Source organism: Pleurodeles waltl, chromosome 7 (genome assembly GCF_031143425.1).
Source record: "Pleurodeles waltl isolate 20211129_DDA chromosome 7, aPleWal1.hap1.20221129, whole genome shotgun sequence".
NCBI lineage: Eukaryota > Metazoa > Chordata > Amphibia > Caudata > Salamandridae > Pleurodeles > Pleurodeles waltl.
In genome coordinates this window covers 18747491-18770031 of record NC_090446.1, presented here as the reverse complement: position 1 = coordinate 18770031, position 22541 = coordinate 18747491, and the positions used below count along the sequence as shown (strand labels likewise).

Sequence of the window (22541 nt, the reverse complement as noted above, 5' to 3'; positions counted from 1 at the left end):
AAACATATTTCTCTTTGTTTCGCCTCCGTTGGTAAGGTGTACTATTTTGGCGCATTCTCAGGTTTACTATTCTTAGTAAGTCTGGGAATGAGCTGAAATCCATAGGTGAATGCTTGGGAACTCCCACACTCCACCCATGGAACTCCTTCCCAATACTGAGAAACACAAGGCAACAATTAGCCCTGCCTTACGTTACTCTAGATTTACTAAGCCACACACAGCCATGCAAAGTGGCTTTGAGTGGTTAAGTTAATCTGATTAAAGGGCTTGCATTGCCTTGGGTCACCTTGCATGATCCAATGCAGTCCCTTAGTAAATCTAACTTCAGGGTTATTATTTTGGGGGTGCTGCAGGACCCCCAGAGCTCTGATACTAGCTCCTACTATTACTGGACAAAAAGGAGCTCCCAAGAGAGTGAGCATGAGTATGTCAGTCTTACGAGTGAGACCTGTTGGAAAGGTCAGGGTCCCTGGTGCCTGGCATTGTCCAGGTGACTACGGGCTCAGATGGGCTTGCCTTTGGCACTCTGTCAGCACACCTGCTCCACAGATGCACAATGGTTGAGAAATGGCTGCCTTGCTTCACACGACTCAGTAATGCCCCCAGTATAAGCATGCACAGAGTAAAAATACCCCTTCTCTAGTTTCCTTTTGCCCTCACTGATGCATGGCAAATTAGAAATAAAGAATTAGGTTTAAAATGGTTTAAGCTAAGTGAATAGAATTAGCAATGCATATTGATATCCTTAATTTAAAATGCAGCAAGCTGTAATCCAGATAAAGTGCACGAGACAACAAATTGCCAACAGGCTAGTGTAATCCATGGCTTGGGATCTTAGTCGTTGCGGACACTCAGCGTCTCCGGTTTCATCCCTGATCCACCACTTGGGCAGCAAAACAAAGACTAGGGCATCTATTAGCAGGACATTGCCATCACTTAGGTGCCAGGCGAGATAGGGAAAAGCGTTTGTCCCGCTAAACATGAGTTATCTGCGTCCCGCTAACACCACCCCAGGTAAAGCACACGCAGAGTACACATATCTCCTTCTCTAGCTTTCCTCCTTCCTCACTGACACAGTGCAATTTGCAAATGACTTTAAAGTTGGAAAGTAGCTTAAGTTAAGGTGCACCCACCTAAAGAGAGTAGGACAGGCCAGGGCCATTGGAAGGTGGTAATGGGCGGAGCTAGGGGTATTAGTTTTCAGGTATTTGAGAAGAAAGGTCATTCAGACCAGGGCTTCAGTGATACTCTGGGTATGTTGTCCACTGGCTACCAGTTCCTTCTCACGGCCATGTAAGGCAGACACCTCATGGAGGGCAGAGACCTCATGGAGGGCAGGCTAGCTTCAGCCCGTGCCTTCCAAGAGCAGGCCTTTCAGTAGGGTGTGTGTCTGCACAAATGTGGAAGGCATGAGTTCGAACTGATGTTTGAATGATTGAACAAATTCCTGAGTCTGAAACTTTGCCTGCAGGAGATTAACACCTAGGATACAGTGTGCTACATAACCAGAAGGCTGGGGTAGCAGGAGACAAGTAAAGACACCACATGAAGCATCCAGTTTTATGGATTTTTTAAATTGTTCCCATTTGTATTTTTCAACACGTGTTTTGTTCAATGTATCCCGATTGATCCATATTCATTTTGTATTCTCTGAAAGATGAAGTTTGGAAATTTATAGATTTCCAATGTTTTTAACCAATGAGTCAACATTCACGCTTGGACAACTTCCGGCCTTAACCTGTGACTGGAACTGAAATCTGGACGTGTAGGGAGAGTGCATGTTGGCTTGGTTGAAGGGCTAACGCTTTACTAATAAAATCATTGCACCACTTCTGAGAAGTGCCCCTCTCCTTGTGAAAATACATAAGTGGATCTAATCAGTTCCTGGTAGCACCAGCTCATTTAAAGCGCTTGTTTTTGTGTGGTACAAGCACCGGTGTAAAAAGCAACACAGCATTCATCTGATAAAACAAAATAGCACTGAGTACAAAATCATGTGCACATGCAGTTAGGTAAGAAAGTCTCATCCCTGTACAGACTCACACGCTGACAGTCCGTGCCAGTGCTGGCCTGCTACTCATCAGTCAGCGTGGGTGTCACTCAAAAGGCTTCACACTTTATGCGGTTTTCGTTCTAAAAATAAATAAATACGGACATTGAAACACATTGTTCCTCATCTGTATTTCTGGGATTGATTACATTTCACTGTGTGTCTTTTCTTGGACTTGGACAGTGAGATCTCAGAAAGGGAAGGCCTGCTCCTGCCTGGGAGTGCATGTGTGCGCAGAGCATACCAAGCCCTTCTCTCTTACCTCTGAAGTCTCCGAACATAATACTGAAGACATGTAAATCTAAGTAGTATTTTTAAACAACTTCAGCAGTTTCCAGTCGTTAGCTCACTTTAAGGCGCAGAACTTAAAATCTTACTGAAGATGCCAACTCAATGTTCATGGTATAAAAATAGAAAATTGTATTGATAAGAATGAGAAACCCCAGATGTAAAATCTTCAAGTCAACTAACGTGTCCATTACCATAAGAAAATTTGATTAGAAAACAGCTGCTGTTGATATCAACCACTGACGCCAACGTGTGGGAGTGTCCACAGGGCGAACATGTTTGCCTAGTACAGAATCTAACCACTGTTATCATTACTAGATGTACTTCTGAGAAGTAGATCAATAACATTATCAGTTTCATAATTTGAGCTTGAGCCCTTCATTTGCAGAAGCAATGCCATTTGGACCCTCCCCAGAGCTTGTGATTGTATCTAACAACTATTATAAATATTGTTCACATAAACATCAGCTCCCCGCTTGGCATACCTCTGATACAGGGTGACCTAGGCGTACTATCCTCAGTCCCTAAGCTTTGGCTCCTGAGATTCCACTGCAGCTCCCCACAGATACACAGGGGTATATTTACAATGCCCCTGCAACACAATAACACAGCTGGAGCATCACCTTCGGTGGCTTTACATGGCCTTGTGAATATGGCCTCCTCTCACGCAAAACTCTGCGTGAAAAGGGTGTCCATGGGTGTTGCTGTGGGCGTTCCCATGCGACACCCATGGTATCTGATGCATGCCCAGATTTACAAGGCTAGGAATGCGTCAGATGCCTGCGCCACCCAAGGGTGGCTTAAAGTGGTGAAACAAGGAGAAGTAACATTATTTTTCCTCAATTTTTGCTCTTTCTATGTTTACTGCATTCTACAGAGCACATAGAAGGAGGAAAACGCCATCAAAGGTTGTTTATGTGCAGGAACTTGTCCTTTCCCGCACCTAAATATTCATCACTGTGCTTGCCTTTGCTCTAGACAGCCAATTATGCACCAGTGCAGAGGAAGGTACAGGGAAGCATTGTATTGCTGTAAATATGACGCATCCCTCCATCCTAATGACGCAGTCCAGTGCATCAAGCTGGTTTGCACCCCAAATCTGCATCACGTTTTTATAAATATGGCCTAGAGTGAGACTGTCAATAAACCACTCTGGGGCTGTATTACAGAATACGGCGCACTCTCCTTGTTTGTTCTATGTGCACCTTTCAAAAGGTGCACTCAGCACAAACAAGTAGAGCTTGCTGCATTATGCTGCATGCGCTGTCCCCAGGGCAGCTGCAAACTTGTGCTGCCCTTGGGGAAAAACATTTATGAGAAATATGGAGCAGCTGTTTGAAAGCTGCTCCGTGTCTCTCTGTGCAGGCGTCAAGCCACCTGCACTTTTAAGGGGGGTTAGAAATCCTCTTGGAAAAGGGTGCAGTGAGTGACTGCACCCGCCTGCAAGGGGATGTCTGAGGGGTCCATAGGACTCCTTTTCTCCCCACCAGAGGGCTGCCTTTAGAAGGCTCACTGTAAGTCTGGCACCTTTTTCTGGCTCACTTTCAGTCTGCCTTCTAGAGGCATATTTGCCTCTGCACTCACATTGGTAATACTGGGTGAGCACAAAGGCAAAGCGATTCCCTAATTTGTATGGGCCACTCCCCGAGGAAAATGAGGGAATATCCTCTGATGATAGCCCTGGCGCTCTATGTGCACCAGCACTATCGGTATTGCAGCGCTAATACTGGGGTTCTGGGGGTGCACAAATTGGGGGCGACCACCCGTTTTGCCCCAGGGGTACTTTGTGTAACACAGCCCCTGTCCTGGAGTCACTACAATTTCTCTACAGAGGGCACCGGGCCTGTCAGTCTGTGCTTTGATGATGCTGCTTTTATCAGACTCAAGTCTGATTTGATTATGGCTGCTTGATTGGTCTCTGCAGTGCCACATGTAGAAAAAGAAATGAACTGCAGCCTGGCCCAAGTAATTACCAGTGACTGAGAATAATTTAAACATTTCAGCTAACATTTTTAATGCTAAGTGCTCAGCATGTCTCAGCAAAGGTCTGAAGAAAATCAACCACATCAGCCAGACCTGGTAGAAACCACATTGTCCCCCTCCCTATTCTATCTTGCAGAAAAAACAGGGAGAGAGGCTTAGGTGGAGCTGCACACAAAAACTTATGACATTTCACTGGGTAAAATCATTACCTGGGAAAAAATGGGTGCTGTCCACTGTGAATCCGGCAGAGTAGAATTCCGTAAAGTAATTCCAATCCGCCTGACTCACAATCAGGCCTTTGAATGTGCAAATCTGGTCTTTGCGCTAGTCATTTGTGCAAAGTCCTTGCAAAGTTGCATGGCCCCAGTGCTAACCGGCCCTGATCTACGACACAACATCCCAGAAGCATTGCAAGGTACTTTACAGCACCACATGATAATACTAATCTATTTTTCATGATTCAAAGAGTAACGTTGGCTGTGAATAAAATATTCTTAGAAACTAAAAGAGGCAGCCTGTAAATACTTCATAAAGTAAAGAAGCAACTGGCAGTGATGGCAAACAAAAATAGATAGGAAATGGGTTATATTCAAAGCAAAGAGGCAAATAAAGTGGTTCTAGCCTAATCAACACATAAATACCAGGACCACACTTTGGATCCTAGAACAGCTGTGCGACTGAAGTGAAGCTTGCATGAAACATGCACAGACTGTGACAAGTAACCTGGCATATTTCATCAGGAACTAGTGATTGATGAATATCAACATGTCCTCCAAGGGGGAAAGATTAACACACAGAATGCAACAGCAGAGTCATACACAAATGGTTCTACCTATTCAAGTCCCAACAAAAAGCTCCAGAAATAATGGGAAAGGTTACAGAAAGAAAATATTCAACTTCTTCCCCAAAACACAGTCATGAAAAATAATGAATGCCCCTAACGAGTTAACACCTGAATCAGAAGTTCTTCAACATTTTCCACCTCAATGATACACATGTGCACACATGCAGACACACCACACCCACACCCTCAACTTGCATACACCAAGCACTCACACACCTAAAACTAACACAGAAGCCTGCTGCAACAGCACCCATGACAGGTAGCGTCATGTGTGTGCTTTAAACATTTATAACCAAGAAGGTCACTTGTAACATCGCCACAAGCATCTCTTACTAACAATGGCGCTACATTCTACATGATATCTAGGTCTTTGCATTAAAGTAACTTTCAGAAAGTCCATGAAATGACCCAGTTTGGAAAATTGCTGCTACAGCCCTCCACCCCGCAGCACGTAGAAGCAAAGAGCACAACAAGAACAGGTCTCAACCTGCAACACAAAGGTCCCAAAACCCCACTGGGATTCATGTAACAATGCAGAATGATGCCATCCTCAAACCTGGCACCAGTCAGTGAAACACCAGAGGCAAAGGCAAGGAGATGGGCACAACCCCAAGAGTGTACCAAAGGCAAATAAGAAGGAGAGAGCAATAAAACAGTAGTTGACTTGTATGTCCCCACTCCATCACCAGGGAAGAGAGGAGAACAGGAGAGGTGGACAGGAGCATTACTGGCAAGAGTAAGAAAACCCCTGGCCACTACACCGACTCACTTAAAAAGGGGAAAGAAAAATCTTAGTGGTATTGACTCTCATTGTGAAAGGGCTGATCCAATCGTTTATCCCTATGGATGAAGTTTTAAGGTTATCTTCTATATATATGTCCCCCTTGAGTCTCCTTGATCAGGGAGTGTTCCAATTGTTTCAAGACCTGCATGTGCCACCACTACATGATACAGATCCCAAATCAAACACAAGGGATCTCATCTATGTTCATCCACACCAAGAAAATCCAATATTTCATTAGCTACAATTTCTCTGTAGCAAAGTAATCTGTTAGGTACTGATATATTGAAAAATTGGGCCTGCGCGTGGAAGCTGTGTATGTTCTATTACTGTAGGGTCACTGTGAATATAAAATGTGTCTTTTGGTGGCACCCCCCCCCCCTGATGCTTGTAGTTGTTGACCTGGATTTCCCAAGCATCAGAAATATTAATGTGCCATTGATATTATCCTGCCAAGGACTGTAGGGTAACATACTGACAGTATGTGATGCAGCCCTTGGGCGACTGGGGTTTGGGAGATGAATGACTGTCAGGTAGGTGTGTTGCCTCCATCACCTCCAGTGGTGCATTTTAAAGCATCCTAGAGGGTCCAGACAGTTCACCACAGTATTGGCAGCTCCGGCAGCAGGGTGGATGGAGAGCAGGTGGGGAGAAGCACTAGGAGTGTGGTCTACCAGTGAAAGATCTGCGCTGTCTTGTGACAGTGATGTGCGTGGTTTGCTCAGTTTTTACTCTTGTCTTGTCCTCAGTGTGGAGCCTTCATGCTCCCCTGGGAAGGTGTAACTTCTTGCGCATTTCTAGGTTTAACCATTCCTGGTAAATGTGGGAATGTTTAAAAAACCATGGGAGTTGCATGGTAACACTCATGCAAAGCCCATGGAATGTTTTACCAGGGCAGAGTAATGCAATACAGCGATTTGTGCTGCATTGCGTTACTCCAGATTTTTAGAGCCACTCAGAGCCACCCAAAGTGGCTTTGCGTGGCTTCAAAATCTGACTTAGAGGTTTGCGTCACACATGTACCATTTTGCTTGGTGCAAACACAATGCAAGCCTCTCATATATATATGGCAGAGTCTCAATCCTTTCTTCACAGTTTATGTCCTACAGGGAGTTGATGGAGGGTTTTTACCAGGGCAGTCAAAAAAGTCCACCAATTGTCACCTGAAGGCCATGAAGCTCCCCAGGACGATGGCACCTGGTTGCAGTTAATATAATCAATACACTATACAGACTGAATGAAGTGATGGAGTGTGGAGTATAGTAAACTTTTAGCTAGTGAGTACTGAGATTCTGTTTTGTAGGGCTAACCTGGAATGCTGAGGCAAGACCCCATTCCAAAGGTTCCCTGCTGTTTTTTCCAGCCTCCTTTCTTCTTGGCCTGAGCTGTCCATTCTGTCCTATTGCGTTATGCTCTCCACCAAACCCAGCCTGACATTCACCTTCCACCATTTTGTCCAGAAGAGATGTGATTACAAATGGTTAAAATGTCTCTGTCTTATAGTTGTCAGAAGAAAACCTTGAAATGTTCTGGCAGGAAATAGTGATGATTACTTTGAATTTTAGTCCTGTACCCTAACCCACTTGTAAAAATCACCCAGATCCATCTATTCCGCCAATCAAGAGATCAGAACCCCTCTAGAGCTCATACAGAAAAATAATAACTTTTTATTTTCTCCTACCCCTAAACTTAAAGTCCAATTCACATATATTAAAAGTATGGAAATACAGGTGGTCATTCTGACCTCGGCAGAAAAAGGTGCTTACCGCAGGTCAGAAGGCCGCCACAACACCACCGCCGTCGCGGTAAACCGCCACGGTCATTCTGACCCTCAAGAGGCAAACCGCCAAAAACCGGACATCCACAAAAGTCCGCCACACCAACGGCCAGCGTTAAACTGGCGAAGACCAAACCTCCACCGTCACGCCAACAGAAATACGCCCATGCCATTACGACCCACGAATCCACGCAGCGGTCTTTCAACCGCGGTATTCCATTGGCGGTACACACCGCTGCGCTCAAAATACACATACAGCCCCAAAACACAGCCACATTGGACAATTTGAAATACACACACCTGAGACACATACACACAACACTCCCACACACCCAATTAACTATAAAACACACACCCACATCACCCACAAACCCCTACGACCACAAATCAGAGACGAAGCCCAGAGAGAGACACCACAGAATAGAGAACACCATCACACAGAGGCACACTACACCATCACCCACACAACAACCATGCACAAAACACCACACACCACTACACTCACCACACTCATCACCGCAAACACCACCCCACACCTCATCCATACCACCCCATGGCACCCCCAAGACACCCCAGGTTCTCAGACGCAGAACTCAGGGTCATGGTGGAGGAAATAGTTCGGGTAGAGCCCCAGCTCTTCGGGACACAGGTGCAGCACACCTCCATTGCCAGGAAGATGGAGCTATGGCAAAGAATAGTGGACAGGGTCAACGCTGTGGGACAGCATCCACGAAATCGGGACGACATCAGGAAGTGGTGGAACGACCTACCGGGGAAGGTGCGTTCCATGGTATCAAGGCACAACATTGCGGTGCAGAAGACTGGCGGCGGACCCCCACCTACTCCGCCAGAATTTACAGCATGGGAGGAGCAAGTCTTGAACATCCTGCATCCTGAGGGCCTCGCTGGAGTAGGCGGAGGAATGGACTCTGGTAAGTCTAATCTCAACTACTTCTTCCCCCCCACCCACCAGCATGCCAGCTCATACCTCCACCCTCCCCCACCCCCATCACACATCCTCCCTGCTAATGTCTCACCATCACAACCCACCCATCCCAACACCAAACCCTGCATGCCACCACAAACCATCGACACCCATCACCTAAGCATGTCCACTGCACATACCCATCTCCCCCACAAACCGCCGTCACAACAGCCCCCACAAAGGAATGCCAGCACTGGGGTACACGGGCACCCACCCATACATTGTCTCCCGCCTGTCTGTTGGCGGTGACCGCCGCGCTGTTTGTTTGTCCCGCCGTGGCGGTCGGAGTGTTAAAGTGGTGGTCTGTGTTGGCGGTTTCCACCAGGGTCTGTATTCCATTTTTTTGACCACCTGCCTGTTGGCGGGTTGGCCGCCACTTTAACACCGACCGCCAGGGTTGGAATGACCCCCATAGTGTGAAGGGGAACACTGATAATGTTCTTTCTGTAATGTTTTATTTCCCCTTTGTGTTGAACTATTCTCGTTCTTTGGTTTTCATGAGGCTCCAAGTTCTGCTGGATTTCTGCTGCTAGAACATTTGTTCTATGCTTGGTTCTGCCTCATCTGATTCTATTTCACTCTTTCTGATATCCAGCTCATCCCCCAAGCATTTATCACTGCGGCTTCCTTTCACATTCTGGCAAGTAGGTTTGTTCTCCTTACTGTACCTTAGATGTGTTTATGCCTGCCATGTTCAATACTCATGTTTCTTGGAATATACGTTCTTTTTACAAAACCAGGAGCTTTCCTCTCTCCAAAAGACTCAAGGAAGCAATCAGTGCTGCTTCCCATGCACCACTCGGTTCAGTGGATTCCATGGCATTCCTGTAGCCTGGTTCTCCATGTTCTCAACTCAGAGTGTAGCAACACAAGTGGTTTAACTCTTAATGTGTTTTGATCCACATTGAGGTGGGTTTTGGTCATTTGGGATAATGAAAGAGCATGTAGCTAAAACCATGTTTTTCAAAATATGTGTCAGGGCCATCTGTAGCTTTGAGCACCACAGGTTTCCTTGGATTCCCAGATCATGAGGCATAGTCCCTTAAAAGTCTTCTGCACTCTCTCGCTGCTTTTCATGAGCTTTGTATTATTCTTGATCTTCACTTCCTAATCGGAGTCTGCACTCCATCATAGTTTTGAGAGCTTTGTGCTGCATGAAAGTTTGGGTTCCACTTTCTCGTTAAGGTGGGGAGCGTTCTCTGGGAGGTCAAAGATGTTGATTTCCCTGCCCCTCGTTGCGCCAGCGTTATTTTTAGTTAACTTTTAAAGCTAAAACTGATTGGCAACCACTATTCCTTTTCAAGCCAAGGGAAAAAGGCATCTGCAGTCTCACACTTGCTTCTGTCAGATAAAAGTCCTACATACCAATCTCATTAATCAAATCCCCAGCCAGAGTGTAAAGCCCTTTATCTCCAGTGTTTATTGGACACTTAGATAAGGAATCCTGCTCAGCCACTGTCATGGCTGCATTAAGGATTTCTGTTGGATTTTGTGGACAGGGGGCCTGGCAGCCAAGCATTGTACTGGGTCATAGAGGATTTTTGAGAGTTTTGTCAATTTTCATAGGAGAAGATTTTGAGGAGCAAAATAAATGAGCTGAGAACAGCTACTTTCTCCCTTCCATTTATTCTCCATTGCTCATGTTTTATCTCTGCTGGACAATAGAAAGAGGTGCTTTTGCCTTGCCCCATCTCTCAGCCTCCGCAGAATGCTACAAAGAGCCCCATCTGTGTTTTACCAGTGCTCACCTTCTGCAGGAAACTAGAAAGAACCCCCTTTTCCTTGCACCTGCTCTCACCTTCTGTAGGACACTAGAAAGAGCCCCCATCCTTCCTTGTACCAGCTTCTACCTTTGTGCAGGGTCTTTATCTGGGAGCAGATGATTTCATTGCTACTTTTCACTTTATGTCCAGGATGTGCAGAATCTCTGAAGATAAGTGGAGAGTCCAAAGGGAGCAGCTGAGATCTCTAGCACTTGAATAACATTATCCTTCGCTGCCACTGCACGGGATCCACTACACTGATGCTGAACGTTCACAGTGTCAGAGGATCTTGGATTTGGACAAGATGCTGGACTGCACAGTGGTGACAGCTCTCCAGTCACATTTGCTTAGAGACCATGCCTCTGGGAGGTATTCTGATTTTTGTTTTTAACCAGGCACTTAGATTGCCTTTTAGTGACAATTTTGGAAGAGGACATTTATCAGTGCTGATGGGTATCTATTAGGTACTTGCAAGCGCAGGAATAGCCATTTTTCTTCATGGGTTAGATGATGAGGGAGAACACGGTTGTCTGAGGCCAGTGTGTTGGAGATGGTAGGAAAGGACTGTCCTATTGTTGATCAGTTACTCTTTCATGCCCTCAGTTGTGCAGTCATGCTTTTGAGGAGCAAGTTACTCAACTTTCTGCCATCCAGACAACCAGTTGCTCACAAATTTATCACTGCATATACTCATCCATACATTCAACTATCCATTTAGTCATTCTTATATTTACCCATACCACACACACACAAAACACCAAAATGTGAAGGAACTCTTCCAGATATAAAAAGCCCCAATCATTTGGCTTTGCCAATGCTTGTTTTGCTTCAAGGGTACATTTCAATTTGTTTTCTCTATGAATATGCAGGAAGGACTATAAAAAAGAAAACAGGTAAACATGATTTTTCATTTCATGATTTATTTTTCCTCCACAATATGACAGAGTCAAACCAGAAGTCAAATCCTCTGTGGAGCATTTAATTTAGGAAATATTCTTAGTTTGAAGCAACGGTGCTTTGAATCCAGCTGACGTAGTTGCATACCTTGGTGTAAACTCCTGGGTAGTTCCTCTGAGCACAACCAATTCCCCAGGAGACCACACCCTGGAGTTGTCCATTGCAGACCACTGGGCCACCGGAATCACCCTGAAAGGAAGAAAGCAATGTTCACAGACTATTGCATTGCGAATACTATGTGCAATGTGAATGTAATATGATATACCCTTATTGCACAATTCTATCAGCATAAGATAAGGAAATCATAGCTTGTATCCTTCAACAGGTATGAGTAGTAGCTGCTAGCATAATATTCTGTTGCATTTATTCTTAAATAGTCATCATTACTTTTTCTGCTAAATTCCTATTTTTCTAAATGCACTTTTTTCAAGGGCTGCAACATATACTACTACTTGTGGCATGCCAGTGTTTATGGAAATCCACACACTTCACATACACTGATTGGTAAAGCTATTGGCATTTTTTGTATTTATTTTTCTTCTGATTGTGCATGGTTTCATTAGTAAAGAAAGTAAATTTGACAGGGTCTCCAAGACATTTGAGAAGGGTGTGTGAGCAGTTTATGTTTCGGACAGATTAAGGGTTTGGAGTCCAGCAAGGGATCCTAGTGCCCAGTGTTGAAGTGATATTGACTACAGAGTAATGTTAATATGGTACATGTGGGTGATTTTAAAGTTACCAGGGGATTGGGAGGGATAAAGTCTAGAGTGGGGTTTCCAGTTCCGAGGACGCAGCGGGGTACATGTTAGCAGTGATGCAATGTGATTGCAATCCTGTAGGGTTGGTGGGGGCGTAAAGGGAGATGAATTGAACAAGGTAATGAGAAATGAAAAAGACCTGAACTCCTTCACAGGACCTCTTAGGGGGACATGATGTGTGTGAAGGAGGAGGAAATTTAGATGGTTGAAAAAGCAAGAATAGCAATTGTTAATCATTTTCAGATTGTTATGGGTGAAACTGTGCTGTAAGGTGTGGTGTACTGCAGGAAATGATCTGTTTTTATTGCACAATATCCCCACAGAATGTGATAAGCACCTTACACCCTCTTCAATCACTGATGCATTCTCAGGAGCGCTGGGTCAGGGTGTGATACTGACCCAGAATCCAGACAATATGGTCCTGTTGAATGATGATTTATATTATGTAACTACCCTTCCCCACATAAGGTGGTGTCACAGAGGAGGAATGTGAATGCATCCCAAGGCTTTGTTCAGTCTGTTTTGATGGATTCCAGCCACATTGTGGTAAAACGAGAGGCAACTTTCTTGGCTGGGAATCCATTCCTGATCCTGTCCCTTCGCAGCTACTGCCATCACTATCTTCATTAATTATTTCCTTTACTAAATTAAGTGCCTTTTTAATATTTCTAAATATTCCTCCCACCTTCCAGTCATCACCTCTTCCACCTAGAGTAGGACACCATATTCTCCACAAGAGCACTTCTGCCTTGGACTCATCTTGGTAACACAAAGGACTTATTAGAAAATCTACCACTTTCTCTGAAGACTGTCAGTGGACAGCCCAAAGCTCAAATCTGTGCCTAGAGTGGGACAAGCCCTTAAAGAGACAGCTAAATAATGCTTAAAATTGTCTTTGAGTTGTGCCACCTTTTTGATATTTGTAAATCTGATTTAGTAATTGACCCACTGCTGAGTCCTTAGTGTCAAATACTTATTTCTCCTGTTCCTGTGAGCTGGTTCTGGCACAGAATTAACCATGTTGTGCAGATGATGTGTGTGAAATACATTAGACTTCCACAAACCTGGCAAGAGTCCTTTCCGCCTTCAAGGAATCCTGCGCAGAACATGTTGCTGGTGATCTGCCCTGGGTAGGAGCTGGTGCATTGGCTGGTGGTCAAGATTGGTGCATTGAGGCACTGGAGGGTGTTGGGGTAGTTTGCTGAAAGAAAAATGGAAAACAAGTTCATTTGTATTGAAAAAAAGAAATGTAAAAATTTTCGTTTCCTTAATATAACATGGATTACAACTGTACAAGAAAATATATGTCGTATTAAAAGGTGCAGATGCCCCTGCTGGGTGAGCTTCAGGATTTGATATTGTGCATCACAATAAACTACATTACATTTTGTTACCCTTGTTATCCATTCCTCTAATCTATTTCACAGAGCCTAGAACCAGCAGAAGTGTGGCACAGAAAGAGGTTATTATTATTATTATTATTATTATTATTATTATTATTGCTAATAATAAGAATATCATTATAAAGTATACCTATATGCTGCTTTGCTTTCCTACAATTTTATTTAGTGTAAGATGGCACTGATTACCCAGACACCTAAAAGGTGGACTTCACATTTAAAGCCTAAAAACCTCCTATGAAAGTTTCATGCGATTAAATTGGAACTAGTGATCAATAATATCTAATTGCTTTGTGGTCAATTCTGCCCCTGATAATTTCTTAAATGAATTACCTCTGTGTTATTGAAAAAGGCATTTACCTTTGAACTGCATGTGCTCCCCCTAACCTTCTTCCCGCAGATGAACCCTCAGCTCCTTGAGTATACTTACAGCCACTGCCGGACATGTTGCCCCATCCTGAGATCAGGCACTGGGTTCCCGCTGCAGGACAGCCTGATGGGAGGGCGACGGCCTTGACGTAGCTGTTGAGAGTCGCAGCTCTGGACAACTTGATCAGCATGATGTCATTGTCCAGGTTCCTGGAGCTGTAGTTGGGATGTCTGATGACCTTGGTGGAATCAATGAACTGTTCAGTTCCTTCACTTGATGCAATGTTGTGCTCCCCAAGCCTCACATTGATGCGTCTAGGAAAGGAAAAAAGCTAGATATTACCAGTTTATTCTTTATAGCTAAACAGAATGAGTTATATGTTAAAACATGAAGACTTTGCTACTGTTAATATTCATTGCTATTTATTACTATTTAGATAGTTGTGTATAGTACGAACATGATCCAAACATATAAGAACGTTGTAAGGAGCTTTCACTCACGTATGTTACATTAGAAAGTTCCCCCCTTCCATGTTCATGGTGCTTGTTTGTAATGTGCAAATTAGGGGAACAGAGAAGATACATGAAATATTAATTAGTTTGCATCTCTTATGAACTATACATCTTGTACACAATGTCAAGTGCTTGAGCCCTTTTTATGATATATCAACTGTTCTGCTGGGAGCTCCCAGAAAGAACCCATTGCAACTAGAACCTGGTGGTCTAAGTGCCAAAGCATAGCTATGAATGCTGCAGAAGGCGCAGTGACACAGGTCCAGGGCGTGAGTGGCCCACTGAGCTCCAATTATTGGTGTTGTCATCCATCCAGATAGGGCTTATGAGGACCATTTATCTTTCTTGCATTAGGGCCCATGGTGCTCTTGCTACATTGCTACCCTTGTGATGCTCATTTCATCTAATATGTTGGCAAATTGCACAAAAAACATTAGGGTTTCTTCATGCCAATTGCATCACAAAAGAAGATTCAGCAACTGTTGACTATCATTCCCTGATCACCTGATATCTCAAGGTTGCTGCTCTCTATGAAAGCCTCTAATTGTTTTCTCGCCAGTTGGTCAATAATTGTCCCAACAATGGAAGCCTTCGCTCAGGCCTTAAGTCATTAATATTTTGGGACCTGCTGTTACACTTGTATTAATATGGCACTCCTGGTGCATAGTGTTATATTTTACATAGGGGACAATCTGAAATACTCTAAATTGCTTTATAATTTAAGTGGTACATTTTTAAATAAATAAAACACTGGCTCTAGTTGGACAAGAATCAGCTGGCAGGGGCCTCAAATGCTGCTTCTCCGATTGGCTCATGAAATCTTTTAGCATGAGTGAATATTCCTAACGATGTAGTCGCCTTTCTTCACTTATTGTCAATAACCCTGACTGATATCCCACATGTTAGCCCAGAGTCCTTGCCTAATTATTTTTGGCATTATCTAAGAGCTCACACAAGCATCAGCATCTATGTGTGTAATATAGGCGAGCCCCTGAGCACAGAAGCAGGCACAAATAGCCCCTGAACCCCCAGGACACTTCCATAGTTGGACCACTGACCTATTCTCAAAAAAGGGCTTGCAGCACCTTCTGCAGAACTGAAGGGTCTGCCTTTTGGCCAAAAGCACAGACTTGAAATGTAGGCTTATATGGTCAAAATAAAGGAATCTGTTAGGTTTAATTTGAATAATTTTACCCATAATCTTAAATATTCTGTGCAGAAACAATTTACCTACTGCCAGTCCTAAAACATGTGTTCCACGTTTCCTTGTTACAATGGATATTAAAGGTAAAACACAAAGAAGCAACAGAGCTAATATAGGTCAATAGTTGAATTATTTCAGTGCCAAACATTAGGTTTACCCAACTTTCTTTAGAGACTTTATGAAACAAAAGTACTTTTTACTCTCACTAATAGGCAGCTGACATGTGCTACTTTTAAGTATAATCTCCAAGGTGAGGACCTACTACTGTTAATGGAACTGAAGCTATCTTACATTCAGCTTGGGTGATTGTTTTCTTGCAAAATTAATTCACTGAGAGTTCTCCCTTTCCAGGATGTATTCCCAGTCAATACCAGAAATAGCTGAACTTCAGTGAACTTACGATTGGTAGCAGTGAGCAGCTGACACGACCCATTGGCTGTTGATGAGGGATCCACCGCAGAAATGGTAGCCGACATTGAGGGACACCTGGTAGGGGAGCGCGTTCTTCGTACAAGTGTAGCCCCCAACAATTTTATCATCATCATCAATGGGGAAAGCAGCTGAAAGAGAGGCAAGAAAGACACTGAAGGTGATTCAATTTGTGCATAACACATACACCATCACTAAGATCAGCTGAGGTCATGAGGTGATAAATTCAAAATGATCAGCATACTGCCACAAAATTCTAACATATGCACATTGCTTAGGGTTTGGCAAGCCACCCAACTGTGAAATTGTTTGATGCTTTGACTTTTTAGATGTAACCTATATGAGCAAACACCATCTAAATCCACAAGACAAAACTACTGAGAATATTTGAGCAATATTTGAGCAAAGAGAATTTGATGTCTTGACTTCCAAACTTTCACAACATTTCCCATAAACAGGGTGTCATGATCATCTGCATAGAATGTTAAAATAAAATTTACAATGGAGAAATAGAAGGAACAGATTAACATTTGAAATGTATATCCTACTTCTGTAAGGGGTTGACTTCAGTTGGATTGCACTGATGATGTATGTGGTAATGTACACTACACACACAAATGTGGGGTTTGCTACTTGAAGCTGCTTTACCAAACAATAAATTTGTCAGTATCAATATAACATTTGTTCTGTCTTTGGTGTGCAGCAAGATTGATGATGGTTTCAGGACATTACATATGGCTACCACACTAGTGTCCAGATATGTGTATCTTGTGTTCCTGTTATGTACATTATTAAATTTACTTCAACACCCATTGAGAAAGATTTTGTAACAAATTTGAACTGGATGTTTCATCCCCCTAAAGAGTAAAATCTAGCCAGGTTTTTGAATTGACCAACAACATGTAGAAAAGCTCTGCCAACATTATTAACAGATCTTTCTCATAAATAGGAATCATAAAACAGCATCATACATAGAAATAGGAAAGTGCCTCTTTGGATTATTTTTTATGAATTAAGGTATTCCATCCTGTGCAGAAACAATCCTGACCATAACACAGGCACCCTTCCAGTATGGTGCAAGGGTGCCTGCATTAGCACAAGTGTCACAGTACTGGGAAAGAGCCGAAGAGTGCCATATCTCTGTGAATATGGAAGCATTCAACTCCACTGTTCACACAACACAGTGCAGGAACTTGCCTTGCTGCACTGCATTGCGTGAATTCTTAGTAAAGCTTCCCCTCTGTCTTTTATTGTAATACATGGTGTTGAACTGCTCCACTAGGTGTTCTAATCATAACATTATCAAATATGCTGATTCTTATGTACATTAGCACAAATAAAAGAAAACACCACATGTGATATTTGGCATATGTAACATTATTGGCTAATTGGTTGCAATATTTGATAAATATGTTTGCATTATTACTACTTATCAACCAGAAACTCAGTAATGTTTTCATGGTGTTTCCCTGTACAGTACATCACTAAAGTCAAGTTCACGGTTGATGGGTAATCGACATTTACTCAGCAGTTCAATAACTTGGTAACTAGTCAAAATCAAATCAAACTATATATCTAAAATGTGAAATGAGCCAATCACAACAACAAGTAGCACATTTCTGGATCCCTTTACAATCCATAAAGTGGAGGTGATCATGTGTGACCCGTGAGGGCTGCCATGTTTCTGTCCACCAATACTGATGTAGACCTAGAACCTTTCTGATCTGCCTGCTGATCCCCATTAGTGATCTGCAGATTTAAAAAAATTGACCTCCACCAAGATTCAGGAAAATACAGCCTTTTAAGAGTGCAGTGAGGAAGTTTTTCCTCAATGGCATGGGGTGCAATTCTAACTCACCAGCAGCCCCCAGGAGGGCACAGATCAGAAGGAACTTCATGGTGATGCTGTCAGCAGTGGAAAGAGGTGGCTCCTTCGACGGAGATCCAGATATTTATACCCAACTAGACCAAGCTTTATCTGCTTACTTCCAAGGCTGCTTCTATATTTGTGTGAAGCAGGTGATCAAATGGAAATAAAATACATATAAAGTACTGAAGTTAATAGATGGGCAACAAGATGAATAGGTTAATGATTAGCTATGTTATTTACTCTAAAAGTGTGTCCTTCATTTAATCAGCATTGAGTGGCTGCACACCAGGTGCACACTATCCACTGATGACTGCATTGAACATAAGAACTGAGCGCAGCACCGATACTAAGGAGGAGAACCCGTGGTCTCTTCTAACTATAAAAATGTAATGAGACAAATCACATTAAAAAATATTCCTGCAATCATCTCAATCTTACAGACCATCAACAAACAAAACACACACAATAAACAAATATTAGGTTGATGAGAGTGAGTCAATCAATCATAGTGAATTCTCAGAAAAATTGTGTTAGAAGAGAGGTTTTTACCTAAATCTTGGATGCTTGTTGTACACCACACACTGTGATGGCACTGTGACTTTGCTGTCAGTGTGCAGCTGGTTGGTGGATTGCCTTTGGATCATTTAGGCCGGCATGCCCTCTTAGAATGTGCAAGTATTACAGACAGTAAATGACAGTAAATGACCACACACCATGTGGCCACAATAAGGCACATTGACAATAGACAGGCCCCTTGGCACACAGACCCAGAGCACAGACTCTTTAAGGTTCTCTGTGTATATACACATGGGGATTCCTACCTTTGGCAGAGGACAAGACCATGCACTCATACTTATGTAGTAATTAAATGCAGCTATCTGGGGTAGGCCAGTAGGACCTTCTTGACCCTCTCTAAAAACCTCACCACTATTAAAAATATTGTTGCAAGACCTAGAGTGATCCACCATGTACTGTCCCCAACGTCAGCTTGAAATAAGACAGTTCTGTAATGAGAAGTAATGGGCAACACATAAACAGTGTCTTTCCATTTGGTCTGAGAGGCTAATCTACTTTCATTAACACCAAACTGTAATGGGTACTAAAATGAAGAAGAGATTTTACAATAGGGATCTGGGGGATTGTGGAACCCAGCCTTGCCTCTGAACAGGAACTTTTCACTGGTAATTAGTAGAATGTGAGAGTCACATGCTTGATCATGGTCACCTTAAGTAAAAAGACCTTGATGATGGTTTGAACAAGTCTTCACATTATATTGTAAAATAAACATTATGGTCCTCATTACACGTGGTTGAGAAATTGGTGCAATATTTGTCATACCTGACAAAATCTGATTATGCTCAGTCAGAACTTATCAGCTATCATAAATACCACTCAGTTACGAGTTTTTTGCGACTAGCGTTTGGGTTTTGTTGCTTAGTGCACCAAAATATGCGTGTTTTTGTAGGTACTTGGGATTTTCTCTAATAAATATAGGTTTGACCTGTTGAGATTTATTGCAGAATTATTAATAGCGGAATGTGCATTAACACATTTACTCTACTTGACACAATTAACCAGGCTGCTCTTAATAAGGGTCCTGATTTGGGAAGTCCTGCTCCTCAGTCCTTTGAACCTTTCCTTCTGCCCTTGTCATTCTGAAGACATTACTACCTTGACTTTCCTCGGTTGTTGTTTAATCCTGCAAGTACCTTTCCCCCATGCTACTCACTCCTACTCCCACCAGTGCTGTAGATCCCCGTCTGGTGGTATTCCTGGATTTCAGTTATAATTTCACTACATACTGGTCCACACGTCAGTTTTTCATATCAGAGGGCCTCTACTCAGTTTAGGACTATAGATTCTCGGTCTCATCTCATCTTGCTGATTGAAAAAACAAACTTGTAACCTATTTCCAGCCAATCTTAGGGCCTGATTTAGATCTTGGCGGATGGGTTACTCTGTCACAAATGTGACGGTTATTTTGTCCCCATATCACAATTTCCATAGGATATAATTGAATTGTGTTACTGCGGACGGGATACCTGTCACTTATGTGTAGAACGTGCAATGATTACTTTTCAAATGATCTCAGTACAGCTCATGACCAATTATTTGAACTGATTGCTACAGGCTTATAGAGTTGGTGGGAAACCATTTAAACATAAGTTCAACAATCTGGACATGTACTACTTCTGACACTCAAACCTTGCCTGACACTCACTTTAACACCACCTTTTGCCCCTTAAGTGAAGGCCTTTATCAATCTAATTGGGTGCTGTTAGAAATGGGGTTTTTGGTTGGCAGTCAGGTTACCATCTGTCCAAGCAAGAACCCTCACTCTAGTCAGGGTAAGTCACACACAATCCAAGATTATCCTGTGCCCACCCTCTGGTAGCTTGGCACGAGCAGTCAGGCTTAACTTAGAAGGCAATGTGTAAAGTATTTGTGGAATAAATCATACAATAACACAATATAGCCCCACAAAAATACACCACACAGTGATTAGAAAAATATATAATATTTATCAGGATAATTGTAGGTCAAAACGAATAAAGATGCAATGTGAAATTGTAGGGATATCACTGGAAAGTGATATCAAGTGTCTTAAGTCTTTAAAAATCAATCAAAGTCTCTTTCAAGCATAAAGTATCTGGTTTGGAGTGGAAAACTCCACAAAGGGCCGCAGAAGAAGAGATACGTGGAAAAATGGTGTGTGCTTCGATTCCTCCCCAGCACACACTGACTTGCGTCGTTATTTTTCACGCGGGGAAGTCCTGCTTGTTTTCCGGCTGCGCGTCGTTCCGCGGGGCTGTGCGTCGAAGTTTCGCTCTCACGGCAGACGTCGCGTCGATTTCTCCTCTGAAGTCGGGCGGCGTTGTCCTTGCGAGGCCGTGTGTCAAAGTTCCGGTCGCCCCGAAGGTGTTGCGTCGATCAGCGTCAGTGTGCGGCGTTTTTCTCACCGCGGAACAAGCTGTGCGTCGAACATTTCGGCGTCCGAAGAGTCCAAATGAAAAAGAGAAGTCTTTTTGGTCCTGAGACTTCAGGGAACAGGAGGCAAGCCCTTGAGAGCACTTTCACAGCCAGACAAGAGTACAGCAAGGCAACAGGGAAACAGCAAGGCAGCAGTCCTTTGTAGAAAGCAGTCAGGTGAGTCCTTTAGGCAGCCAGGCAGTTATTCTTGGCAGGATGCAGGTTCTGGTTCAGGTTTCTTCTCCAGCAAGTGTCTGAGTGAATGCACAAGAAGCTGTCAGCTAAGCCCAGCCAGACGTGGATTGTAAGGCACAGAAAGATTTAAGTGAAAAGAAATGCTCACTTTCTAAAAGTGGCATTTCTAGAATAGTAATATTAAATCCAACTTCACCAGTCAGCAGGATTTGGTATTACCATTCTGGCCATACTAAATATGACCTTCCTACTCCTTTCAGATCAACAGATACCACTCCAATACTGTATGAGGGCAGCCCCAATGTTAGCCTATGAAGGGAGCAGGCCTCACAGTAGTGCAAAAACAAATTTAGGAGTTTTACACTACCAGGACATGTAAACTACACAGGTACATGTCCTGCCTTTCACTCACACAGCACCCTGCTCTAGGGGTTACCTAGGGCACACATTAGAGGTGACTTATTTGTGGAGAAAGGGGAGGTTTAGGCTTAGCAAGTACTTTTAAATGCCAAGTCGAGGTGACAGTGAAACTGCACCCACAGGCCTTGCAATGGCAGGCCTGAGACAAGGTAAAGGGGCTACTTACGTGGGTGGCACAACCAGTGCTGCAGGCCCACTAGCAGCATTTAATCTACAGGCCCTAGGCACATATAGTGCACATTACTAGGGAATTATAAGTAAATTAAATAGTCCAATCAGGTATGATCCAAGGTTACCATGTTTAAAGGGAGAGAGCATATGCACTTTAGCACTGGTTAGCAGTGATAAAGTGTGCAGAGTCTAAAAGCCAGCAAAAACATTGTCCAAAAAGTGGAGGGAGGCAGGCAAAAAGATAGGGGTGACCACCCTAAGGCTGTCAGGTCTAACAGGTGCACTGACCCATTTCTTTAATTAGCTGCTTTCCCTAAGGAATATCTTGAACCCCGATCTAGAGATTTCTTCTTCAGGATTATTTATTTTATTGTATTATTTGAAGAGCACACAAATACCCAAAACAATGCTTCATGGCACTAGAACACATTTAGACAATCCCAGGGACCACAGCATAAATACAAACAGAAAGAGAACCATCCAAACATTAATGCGAAAACAACATCTTGTGTCCCTTCAAAAATCCACATCATTTTCCATTTCCATTAGACTCAAAACAGCAGCTATCAGAAGGCATGCGCACTGTGAGGGTTGCACAGCTGAAGCAGGCGTGAAGACAGAGTCCACAATGAATCATTTGAACATTATAATTATACTAGAGAGTTGCAGACAGCTTGCTTCATTCCTGCCTGTGCAAGGAGGAGCTTCAGTTTTGACCTCCAGCCTTTCATAAAATTTGGTAAATATACTTCACACAGTTCTGCGGTCTCTTCAATACTGTAGTATTCATATAATGCATCAATTTACTGTTCCT

At 43.2% G+C, this 22541-nt stretch overlaps 1 protein-coding gene across 1 annotated transcript; it reads right to left on the bottom strand.

The window, feature by feature from the left end:
* Window positions 1-11371: 11371 nt before the first annotated feature.
* LOC138303575 (trypsin-like) lies at window positions 11372-18092 on the bottom strand. Its single transcript, XM_069242840.1, has 5 exons — window positions 17960-18092; window positions 16073-16232; window positions 14017-14270; window positions 13251-13387; window positions 11372-11617 (listed from the first exon to the last, which is right to left on the bottom strand). The coding sequence occupies exons 1-5, from the start codon at window positions 17997-17999 to the stop codon at window positions 11468-11470; spliced, it is 741 nt and encodes a 246-aa protein (XP_069098941.1). The 5' UTR covers window positions 18000-18092; the 3' UTR covers window positions 11372-11467.
* Window positions 18093-22541: the final 4449 nt, after the last annotated feature.

Coding starts and splice junctions, on each gene's coding strand:
- LOC138303575 (XM_069242840.1), bottom strand. CDS start 17,999: ATGAAGTTCCTTCTGATCTGTGCCCTCCTGGGGGCTGCTG. Junction 16,233..17,959: donor TGCCCTCCTGGGGGCTGCTG/GTGAGTTAGAAT, acceptor CCTCTCTTTCAG/CTGCTTTCCCCATTGATGAT. Junction 13,388..14,016: donor CAACATGTCCGGCAGTGGCT/GTAAGTATACTC, acceptor TTTTTCTTTCAG/CAAACTACCCCAACACCCTC.